This window comes from Sander lucioperca, chromosome 22, assembly GCF_008315115.2.
Source record: "Sander lucioperca isolate FBNREF2018 chromosome 22, SLUC_FBN_1.2, whole genome shotgun sequence".
Classification (NCBI taxonomy): domain Eukaryota; kingdom Metazoa; phylum Chordata; class Actinopteri; order Perciformes; family Percidae; genus Sander; species Sander lucioperca.
The window spans coordinates 10,746,636-10,758,287 of NC_050194.1; the positions used below are offsets into that span (position 1 = coordinate 10,746,636).

Here is an 11,652-nt window from a genome sequence, read left to right on the forward strand (position 1 = left end):
ATAACATAAATCATCTTGACCACGACCCCACAGAGGATAAAAAGCTGGGTTTCCCTACCATATTTTTCCATATAGATAAAACAAAGTCATACCTACAGTTACAAATGATTGGTAGGCACCCCAAAAAATCAAATTTTTGGAAGTTATGTGTGACTTCTTGTTAACATGGTTGACTCCTTTCGATTGGACTAGCAACCTATTTACACAGTCTTCACTTTACTAGTTGACACATTGCTTAAGTTTTAATTGTGTAACCCAAGTTAGTAAGTAAATTAGCTAATAGTTATGAACATTCGTTTGTGTGAGTGTGATTGTCAGCATCTTTGTAAAATAAGCACCACTCTTTTGAGAACAGAGCTATTCATATGCTAAATGTAGCATGTGGGAACAAGGTGACTGTGAGTGCAGACAGCTCCATGGAGCGCAGCCTGAAAGTGACAGAGGCCATAATAACAGGATGTTTACAGCCTGCGGAAACACTGCCAGGGACGACCACAAGCAGGCCAGCAGTGACTGTGACTGGCTGGCAACACGAGCGAAGAGGAAATGCAGGCCAGCCAGGCTCCCTCGTTCCCTCCCGATGCACCAAACATAACCTCACTGACTGTGAGTTTTGTTCACAGGCAGACACTGTTTAGGTAGATTTTAAATCAACTATGACTTCTGACCCCTGGAAAAACCACTCCAGAAGACACAGTTGTGCAATGATAGGATACACACACACACACACACACACACACACACACACACACACACACAGTGTTTGCTAAAGTGGTCAGCTGCAGGTGACAGCAGACAGAAGGACACTGGTGGTTTCTGACACCGGCGGGGGGGGGAGGGTGAAGCCTATTCACTGTCACCAATAGTAGTACTTTTTGCCCGTCATTGGTCATATATTGCACCAGGCTGCAACACCCACCACAACAGAGTCTCCACCACCATGTCTATCACCGACTTTCTCGCAGCCTCGGACATCACTTCGGCTATTAACGCTTGTAAAGGTGAGGAGATGATTGGGGCATTGAAATGAACGGGTCTTGCTCTTTGTCAAAGTATGGGACATCATAATTTTAACTGAATGAGATCTAATCTAAAGTTGCATCTGTGATTTTACTTTCAGCAAAGGATTCCTTTAGCCCCAAGATGTTTTTCAAAACAGTGGGTTTATCCAAGAAAACTCCAACAGAGATCGAGAGGGTCTTTAAGATTTTGGACCAGGACAAAAGCGGCTTTATAGAACAGGATGAGTTACAGTTGAGTTTTCTACACAGAAAATAACATAAATACATTCTGTTCCAAGAATAATTCATGTGTCAAGCTGTATTTTACCAAACTGTTGATAGTTTTCCTGCATTATTGTGGTATCCATTATGTTCCTCTTTGGTTGTTTGGTGTGTTTGGTGTGTTTTTCTTAATGTGGGGCATCATCCCTGCTCTTCATCAGACTGTTCCTGCAGAACTTTTCCAAAGGAGCGAGGCTCCTGACTGCAGCTGAGACCAGAGGTTTCCTGCTGGAGGGAGACTCGGATGGAGACGGGAAGATCGGCCGGGAAGGTATGCAGGTCTGAGGAGCACTTCACTGTAGATGGTGATCAGGGGTCTGCTTTTTTTCCTGCTTTGTCAGGTATTGTGTTGCGTTGTCAATGCATTTCTTACAAACTGAGAGTTGATCATTTCTAAGAAATGCAAAACATGCCTCAGATGGTGTGTTGGTAGTTCTGTACTGCAAAAAATGTGATGTGTCAGTAGGAGCAAAAATAAATAAATAAAAAACATATATATAATTTCTTTTATGTTATCTTTCCAAGTCCAAAATTTTACATTCACTTAAATACAGGCCTTGGTATAAACCATTTGAAAACAAAGTACCAGAAAGGACCAGAATCCATCAGCAAAATAGTAAAAATTATAAAATGAAGTTATCCTTTGCTATAAATGTACCACTCTTTCACCCCCTATGTTTGTTGCTAGGCAGCCTAAGTGCAGCCACAACAATCATCTCATACAAAGTGTAACACTACTACACTACACACTTTAGTCTGTTAGGTCATGTTTGTAGTTGTTGTAGTTTAATGAAATAAGAGGATGGTTATTACCAAATAAATGTGTAACAGCAGAATAATAAATGTCTAAAATTCTCTTTTTTTCTAGAGTTCTGTGCGCTGGTCAAGTCTTCATAAACATGCGTGGCCTCTCTGACATGTTGGATGGTGATAATCTCAGGGTGGACCTCTTTTTATAATGTTTACTAGCTACATAACATTACAAGACTGATACAGGGATCTAATGTGTTTAGAGTCATGAGTTGTACTTTTTTTTGGAAAGTGCTGTAATAAATCTTTAATAAATTAAATCTTGTCTCTCTGTTACGTGACTTTCCCTGCCAGGAAGAGTGTACAAATAAATATACTTAAGTGCTTTTTTTCCTGCTTATACCCAGCGAGACTCTTGTCAACTCTCATGTGCCTGGTGTTATGATGTTAAATTGAGCACTGGGAGAGGTCCAGTCTGTTCAGGGGGGCGGGAGGCTTTGGTTTCTCCACTTAACGGCCTGAGCAACTTTCCACTGTGCAAATGAAGTGTTTGTCATTCTGGCAACCTCAATTTGACACCTAAGATGGGGTCATTTGGTGTGAATCATATGTTTACACTTAGACCAGAGGTTCTCAACATTTTTTCAGCCAAGGACCCCTTACAAGACAGAGAATATACTGGGGACCCCCTCATGTATGTCCTTTGGAATAATTTGTTTTATTTGTTACACTTCTATGTAAAAGAACAACACAAGAAATCTATTAGAAAGATATTAATCACGTATAGCATATTAAACCTATTTGCAGACACAAAGAGTAATAGATTTGTTAGATTAGAATGTAATCTATGAACTATTATATTTTTTAAATTGAAATATTGTACTTTTGATATTCTAATGTCAAAAATCATTCTTTGAACTCTAAAGCCTTTTGTTTGTTAAAAAAAAAAAATTCTTACATCATGATTAACATATGTTTTTAATCAATTTTCTTTGAAGATTTATATATTATTTTATTATTTTTATAATATTCACCACCATAAAACCAAATCGTTTAGACTTTGCTCATGCTGACTTAACATCATTTTAAACAAGCTCATCACAGCCATAAAACAGTCTATGATGTATTTGCCCTGAGTCATTTGACTTTTTTGAACATTTCTTGAGTTTTATAATAAAATGTATATAATAATAAAGCTTTATTGCAGACACAGGTCCATATAACACATCATACAGTATACATAGTATAAAAAGGAGATACAAAAATACATAAAAAATTGTATATTAGCCTATAGGATATACAAAAATACATAAAAATTGCATATTAGCCTATAGGATATACAAGCTATTGCACCAATGCCGTCTTAACCTAGAAGTGTATCTATAACAGCTTTTCAGAGGGCTGACTAGAGCTTCAATTATGTGCTTCTCTGACTTGTCCAGGCGACACATAAAACTAAACATCAGTTGCCTCACAAGTTGGCACTCTAGTGGACACAAACAAATGACTGACACTATGCCACCCAGGGACACGGAGCAGCAGCCTCATTGCATCATTGTATGCTACCTTGAGCCTCTGCATACTCTTTTTCTTATAGTTAGTGCACAATTGAGCAGTATATAGGGGTGTGATGTAGGTACATATAAAAATGAATGTCACACTAAAATACTTTAACAGTAATGAAACTGTAACTAAGAAGTACAAGTAAAAGTCTTGCTTTCAAAATGAACTAAAGTAAAAGTATTAGTATCAGAAACAAAATGTACTTAAAAGTAAAACTACTCATTATGCAGAATAGCTGTCAGTGTTATACTATGATCTTATTGGAGCTTTATAGCCCATACTGCATGTTGTAGTTGGCTGGGAATGGGAGTCATTTTGTCATTGTTGGCTATCTGCAGCTATTAAAAAATACATACACAACCGGTCAAGAGTTTGGGGTCACTTAGAAATGTCCATTCCACTCCATTATAGACAGAATACCAGCTGATGGTATGAGTGGGGTGGCTGATCTTTAATGCAATATCTACATTGCCCATTATCAGCAACCATTCATCCAATGTTCCAAAAGCGCATTGTGTTTACTAATCTGATATCATTTTAAAAGGCTAACTGAGAAAACATTGGAGAACCATTTTGCAATTATGTAAGCACATAATGTAATGTGAAAACTGCTGCCCTGGTTAGAAAAACAATGCAACTGATCTCAGCTGGTATTCTAATATAATGAGTGGAATGGAAATGTCTAAGTGACCCCAAACTTTTGACCGGTAGTGTATAATGTATAATATTTCCCTCTCAAATGTAGTGGAGTACAATGTAGTATTAAATGGAAATACTCAAATAGAGTACAATTACCTCAAAATTGTGCGTACAGTTAGTAAAGATGGGGAATCAATACCTCCAAACATTTGTTCTTTTTGAACATTTACAGGGCATTTGTTTACTCTTACTTTTAACTGGCATCAGGACAGCAATGACTGGTTCAGTACTAGTCACCGTCTAGCTCTTTGGCACAGTGGGCTTAACCACTACAGCCCAGAAATGTTTATTGGAGTGGATTGCAGATCGGGTGGGGGGGGGGGGCACAGACAGGACACAGCTGGATCAGAGGCTCTGGCAGACAGAGGACAGAGACGTAGCCCTGTGATGGGAGGACTGGGGTGTCTGGCAGAGCTTCAGCAGTGTGCCGGACCGAGGAGTTCTTGCAGTGACCCAGCAGAGAAACAGGATCCTGGGACACGATCGAGTTTCTATGCCAGCCCATTTACAGGACTTCTGTCAATGAAGCACATTTATTTGCAACTTTATCTTAGATGGCAGAGAATATAGGTCGATTCTATTTCTGCTGCAGCAAGAGGGAACAAACTCTCAAGTGGAGCATTAGAGAAGGTTCATTTCAAATCATAAATTAGAAGAGAAAAAAAAAGTATCTGCTGCACCTTCAAGCTACTTGGCGTGATATGTGGTTATTGATATCTTAAAATATAAGTGTGTTTACCAGTCCTAGATGCTTACTAAAGTTTTTGTTGTTGTTGTTTACAAATGTATATTTCAAATATAAAACTCAGAATATGATGGGGGGGTATCGTCCTTCGCTGTCTGAAATTGCAAACCTTCATAGCCTTGCTTGATGGGTTCCATCCCCGCTGTGACATATTTGTAATTTAAACCTGATATTGAAGAAGGGCAGGAATAGTTCAGTATCGATGGCCGAGTCGTTTGAGGTAAGAGACCTCGCTTGACCAGAGCAAATGTTAAAGGCCAAAGATGAGTTTTACTGAGCTTTTAAGAAGATTTGAAAAGGAAAAAAATTTACAAATTTTATATGATATATGTAAGTACTCTTTCTGGCTGCTGACACATCTCACAACTGAAGCAACTAAGGTGAAGGTGACCAATTAGAGAACTTATTTAAAGAGATCAGTTGTATGTATAGAACTGAAGCTGAAGTTCAGCTGAGAATGTCTTAAACTCATAGGTTGAACATGTTTTTAACATAAAATAGGTTTCATGATGATTTATACTGACAATCAAAAGCTGCTGATATTGAGATGATCCTGTGACTGATTTGGTGTTCTTATCAGTCACAGGATCATCTCAACACTGCCACCTGATGTATAATAGGCACATAACAGCCTGAACCTGTCACAGAGCAAATATGGGCATGGAAAGACCCCCTGGACTAGTTACTCATTTAATTTCATTGTCTGGTGCAGTGTGAGAACTCCTCGTCATTACGCAGCCACACAGTGGTTTAACGCTGAAGTGCTAAGATGATGATGATGATAGCGATGATATCAGTTTTTGGTGTTTCCTAAAATAGCATCACAAATAGTTTCATCGCCATAAGGAGAAATGGTCTGAATGGGTGTAAGAGATCCAAAAATAAAACCTGGCTGACGGTGCTCAGCTGCATGTCAGTAGATTATGATTAGCCTATATGTGCTATTAAATTAAAGCATATCAATGAATCCCACTGGCTGTCCAATCAAACCCCTCCACTCTTTGGCCCTCTTTTGACACCTTCTGACAAAGACTGACTTAACATGAGGAAAAATGCATTACACTTTGCAGAAAGTGTAGCTTTTTTATGACTAAATAGCTTTCTGCAGCTTTCATGCATTCCATTATAATGAGCCAAACACAAGAACAGAGAAATCTTCTGATCTGCTTAAAGAAACAAATGTATAAAGATTATAAAGACTTTTCGGTTACTGGAATGCCATTGCAGACATTTTGCACATGCCAATTACGCACAGGCTCGTTTTGACCAAAGCTGTACAGTTCAGAGGCACGTAATCATCATAGGTGATAAAGTATAGGGTAACTTGTGCTTTGCTATAGGCTACATAATCAGAAACAATATCATTGTGTTTTATAAATACATTTCTTTATTAAGGAACTCTAACATTATACCTTAGAAGTCTTTTTTGGCAAACTGACATACACACAACATATTTTACAAACATCACAACCATTATAATAAAGATGAAATTTAAAAGTCACATTGGAAAATGTAATAAAATCCTTTACATTACTCATGAGAAAATTATTTGTATTACACTACGAAATTTGTAGTACACAATATAAAAGTTTACCTTGTTCTTCACTCTGTGGCCCTCTGCACAGTTTAACAGATCAAAACTACATGGCCACAGAGTACGTTTCACTCAAATCAGCAGCGTATATTATTAGCCGTATGCAATATCAAGCACTTTTGCCTACACTTAGCCTACCATTTAAGCATCTTCATTTATGAGCATATAAATAGAACAGCTCTGTCTACTGGACACATTTTTCGACTGACTGCTTTGACTGCTTTGCACACAGTGTCTATTACATAGCCTATGCATCATATTTCGGCCCAGTGAAGGTATATAAGCCTGCGAGAGCAGCTGAGGGGTTCACTGCAGTGAAAAGTTTCATCTGAGCGAATCCACTCTTGTCTTAGAGATAACCCTAAGGTGAGTTTCACTGAGGAGCTGCAGACCTTTAGGCAAATCTACTGCCTGACTCAAAGAGTTTTTCAGGGCTTCAACTTCTTGCAATGGGATATAAATCGAGGAAAGGGCCAGATTCTGAACATCAGAAGCTAAGGGTTTGGCTTTGGACTAACTAAGGAACCTAATGGGAAAAAATCTATTTGCCACCCAACCACAGCTGCAAAGGATATTTGATATTTTGCCTTGGAGGGCTTGGTTTTGGGAAAATTGGACTACCTTTTCTGATCATTTGTACCTTTTCTTTTGGGGCTGCCAGAGAGGAATACTCAAAGAGAGGAACTGTAAAACATATTGCATGAATGAAGATTACATGTAGCTCTTTAACTTTGAACGCTGATTTCTAAAGTGCAGTGAGGGAACTTAACATGCTTAGATTCAAAGTGAAAATTGCTTAATCCTGTCTGATTTGCTACAGCTGAACTGATGACTTGTCCTCTGCTCTCCTCCCTCAGTTAAATCAAAAAAATGGCATTAGCAGCATCCCTGAAAGAGGCTGACATCACTGCAGCCCTCGCAGCTTGCCAAGGTAAACCCCACCATTAACATGACACAGCATGCTTTATTATATTTTAAGAAAGCCTAGATGATGGCTATACATGCACAAAATCATGCAATTCATCAGATCTGTTTTAAGTTAACAATTTTTACTCATTTGTAGCTACTGCAGAATTCAATTGCTAATACAGAATCACACCAGATTATACTTGCAGCAAGTAGAAGGTGCGCCTTGCATCTTTTCTGCATTTTAAACTGGAGGATTGTCTTTTTAAACACATCTTGCGGCTGGATCAATAGTGCAGCAAGCATGCAGAATGTGACTTTGATGCAATTTCCAAATTTCTTAGCATGTTTCAGTATAGCTACTGTAAGAAAAACACCTCTGCAAATGAAGCTAAAATGCTGAATGACAGCCAGAGCAGAGGTTGGTGATGAATAGCAACCAACTGCCAAACCTTGTAAATGAGCACCAGTGCAGCTGCAAAACACAATGTGATGTAACTACAATGTCTGATATGATCTCCTCTCTGTCTCCTCACAGCTGCCGAATCTTTCAAGCACAAGGACTTCTTTGCCAAGGTTGGCCTGACTGCCAAGAGCCCCGAAGACATCAAGGCGGCCTTCGCCATCATTGACCAGGACAAGAGTGGCTTCATTGAGGAGGATGAGCTGAAGTAGGCACCATCTCTTAGATTTCACTTGAAGCTTCTCTGAGCCCTTGTAATGCAGGGATCATCTTTCTTTTGGACCACAGCGAATTCAGAATGATGTCAGAGCCCCGAAGCTTTTGAGAAGCTCGGGGCTACAGGGCATTCTCCTCGGGAGTAACTCGATGCCAGCTCTCTCCTGCAGCGTCTCATGTTGTAGGGTGACATAGAGCAGAGGAGATACCAGAACAGACATAGCCAGCTTGGAATTGTGGGCCAAATTAAGTGCTTTTCATTGAGAAATCTTAAATGATCCAGAACTAAATACAGTGAGAAGAATACAGTGAGTAGGCTTTGGAGATTTTCTGAAAGATGACCTCTACAAAACTCTCAAAACCAATCACTTCATGATCTTGGAGCAGAAATATTTACAGGTCCTATTTCTGGTCTAAAGGCATATATACTGTAATACTCAGTATTTCTCTCTGATCGTCCTCTCCAGGCTGTTCCTGCAGAACTTCTCTGCCTCCGCCAGAGCTCTGACCGACGCTGAGACCAAGGCCTTCCTCAAGGCCGGTGACGTTGATGGCGACGGCATGATCGGAATGGATGGTGAGAAAACAAGCAAAACTTTATCTGGAAGCAGATTTAGTGGCTGCAAATTAAAAAAAAAACTCCAAAGATCCTGAAGTAACGCTCACTCTTTCTTTGTCTCCCTGCAGAGTTTGCCACCATGGTCAAGGGTTAAATGAAGAAACTGACCAACATCCTATTTCACTACTCTAAAGGAACAACTTGAGCCAAGACATACTCCTCATCTCTTCTTCTTCTCCTCTTCCCTCTCACTCTTTCTCTCTCTCTCAGACTCTACACACCACTTTTATACATTTGACCTTTCACCCCCTGACTGTAAACAAACCGCTCCCTCTCTCTCTCTCTCTTTCTGGCCATGTTCACCCCTTCTACTGTCCACGATGAATGTACCTGACTAAGTGTATAGCGTGGTTGACTTGTGTCTTTCTCTCTCTCTCTCACTTCTGTCCTCATTTTACTATGTGAGTTTTTCTTACTGTGAGATCAGCGATGATGCACTTTTATGGGAAACGGACAGACGATGAGAAAACAATAAAGGTTCTTTTTCAATAACATCTGATCCTGGTCTTCAATACAGTTGTGAATCAGTAAATCAAAGTTACAAAAAAGTTGTTTTGACCAGCAATTGGTCTCAATGCTCCTTAAGTTTTACACCAAAGAAGATGATTTAGCCTACATGACCCTGACAACAGGAAACACATTCTACCAAATAAATCTGATCAATCCTCCAAATGAACTCATTAGAGCAAGTGATCTAAAACGGTTTCTTTTAAGGAAATCTTAAGTGCATTTTTCATTAAAATGCCACTGAGGCCACAGCAATAATGTGAAATGCTAAACATTTAGCCAAAATGCTGATCTAATGTAACAGCAGTGGAGAAAAGTCAAAAAGTCAGCAAAGTGTCTCAGTACTGTGCATTATACAGCAATATTTACCTAAACTTTGCTGACATTAGCCACCATGAGCTATTGGTCACATACCGGTCATACCAGACCAAGTAGGGCTGTAGCAGCAAAACTTTCGAGGAATGTGTTATTTCAAAAGTTACATAGTCTCACTTTAAAAGTCACCTTTTACCCTAGCAACCACAGCCTGTCTATAAAGATGGATGACTCGTCTCCATCTCCTACCACTGTACAGCGTCAATCGTGACGTTTATCCCATTTTTATGGCATCAAATAACTAATTCAAACCAAACTTATCAGAAAAAATGAACACTTGAGCATACATCAGTGTGATCATTAAATGACAGAAGCTATCTTTGGAAAAAAAATTATTTGATGTGTCCTCTGACTTTTTAGTTTGGCCCAAGGCCCATCTGCTACCATGGAGAGGGCAGGGTTTATGACATATACTGCAGCCAGCCCTACTTAATGCAGCTCTCCTCTCATACAGTATGGGGTGAATCCCCTGCATGTCATGCCCCAAGTAAAGATGGCTCTGCATTATTGGGAAGCAGCCACAAGGTGGCATCTCTGATCTGTCAACAAGTCACGAACGGTTTCAGATGCTTGACGGTTTTACATTGCAACTTGGAAGCTTGGCGATACAGTAAATTTGTTTTCTAAACACAAAGTTAAATTGTTCACTTTTTGTTCAGTAGGCTATTACAAGTGGCTTTGAGACTAGTCCTACTGAAAATGCTGTCACTCACAAAATGTTAAGTCAGAGCTTCACTGCATGTGAATAATGAGATTTATTCCCTTGGTTCTCATTACAAAAAAGCATCCCTCCCCTCTTAGTGCTGACTGCATTCACAGGAGACGCTGCTGTGTCAGACGGTTTGTAAGGCTTCATTAGTTTAGAGTAGCCAGTTGTCATGGTGACCAGGTGCAAACCTTAAACAACTTTTCTTATACTTCAGTCCCCACCTAACAACCCTCACCTAGGTCAGGTGTGTGTGTATGTTTGTTATAGCATCTCTGAATGAAAACCATCATAATACATTGTACTGACCCAGTATCACGCCCTTCTTACACATAAGCTATAAGTGAATGAATTAGAATTTATTTCAAATGTTCTCACATAAAAATAGGCCTACTTCTTACAGCATTTTTGTAATGCACAAAACAGCAGAGGTATAACTCAACTACTCAAATTATTTTAACTGAATATCTTGTTGTTTTTGGTGTATTTATCCTCTACTGTCACTGAAATAGATTTTTGAAGAAGTAGTTTAGACAGTTCTGCTCAGGTTCATATTCCATAAAGGTCCTTGTTTTTTCAACATCATTTCCCTCTGATGACAATCTGTTAGAAATTGGTAATATTTCTACATTGGTTCTTTTTTTTTACACAAGTCTTACTTCAGCTCAAGTAACATTTATACCACAGTTCTCTTTCACCGTGTTAGGCAGGTTTATATGTTAATAAAATACACCCAAAACAGTCAGTGAGACTTTGAGTCATTATCTTTTACTGACAAAGCTTGTAATACATAACGTAAGATGAGGATAACAATAAAACGATTTATGACCTGCCTCTATGGTCATCTGAATTTAGGAGATTGTTCACTAAAACCAAAGAGAGAAAAAGGTCCTGATTACATCTGTGCACCTGCAAAGAGAGAGAGAGAGAGAGAGAGAGAGAGAGAGAGAGAGAGAGAGGGAGAGAGAGGGAGATAGAGATAGATAGATAGATAGAGAGAGAGAGAGAGAGAGAGAGAGAGAGAGAGAGAGAGAGAGAGAAAGCGAGAGAGAGAGAGAGATAGAGAGAGAGAGAGAGAGGAGAGAGAGAGAGAGAGTGAGAGGAGAGAGAGAGAGAGGAGAGAGAGAGAGAGATAGAGAGGAGAGAGAGAGAGAGAGAGGAGGGAGAGAGGAGAGAGAGAGAGAGATAGAGAGAGAGGAGAGAGAGAGAGAGAGAGAGGGAGAGAG

The 11,652-nt window shown here is 39.4% G+C and overlaps 2 protein-coding genes across 4 annotated transcripts; both read left to right on the top strand.

Moving 5' to 3' along the window:
* The first annotated feature begins 869 nt into the window (after positions 1-869).
* On the top strand, positions 870-2,353 carry LOC116044355 (parvalbumin, thymic-like). 2 transcript variants are annotated; one of them, XR_004103658.2, is made up of 4 exons: positions 870-1,001; positions 1,121-1,253; positions 1,445-1,624; positions 2,152-2,353. XR_004103658.2 is itself a non-coding variant. In XM_031291489.1 (4 exons), the coding sequence occupies exons 1-4, from the start codon at positions 941-943 to the stop codon at positions 2,178-2,180; spliced, it is 333 nt and encodes a 110-aa protein (XP_031147349.1). In that variant the 5' UTR covers positions 870-940; the 3' UTR covers positions 2,181-2,353. The 2 variants fall into 2 exon arrangements, 1 of the variants encoding a protein (XP_031147349.1); XM_031291489.1 differs by having other exon boundaries at positions 1,445-1,554.
* Positions 2,354-6,793: 4,440 nt separating this feature from the next.
* LOC116044318 (parvalbumin beta-like) lies at positions 6,794-9,332 on the top strand. Of its 2 annotated transcripts, XR_004896336.1 has the most exons (6): positions 6,794-7,000; positions 7,492-7,565; positions 8,079-8,211; positions 8,687-8,796; positions 8,907-9,128; positions 9,200-9,332. XR_004896336.1 is itself a non-coding variant. In XM_031291426.2 (5 exons), the coding sequence occupies exons 2-5, from the start codon at positions 7,505-7,507 to the stop codon at positions 8,930-8,932; spliced, it is 330 nt and encodes a 109-aa protein (XP_031147286.1). In that variant the 5' UTR covers positions 6,794-7,000; positions 7,492-7,504; the 3' UTR covers positions 8,933-9,332. The 2 variants fall into 2 exon arrangements, 1 of the variants encoding a protein (XP_031147286.1); XM_031291426.2 differs by having other exon boundaries at positions 8,907-9,332.
* The last annotated feature ends 2,320 nt before the right edge of the window (positions 9,333-11,652 follow it).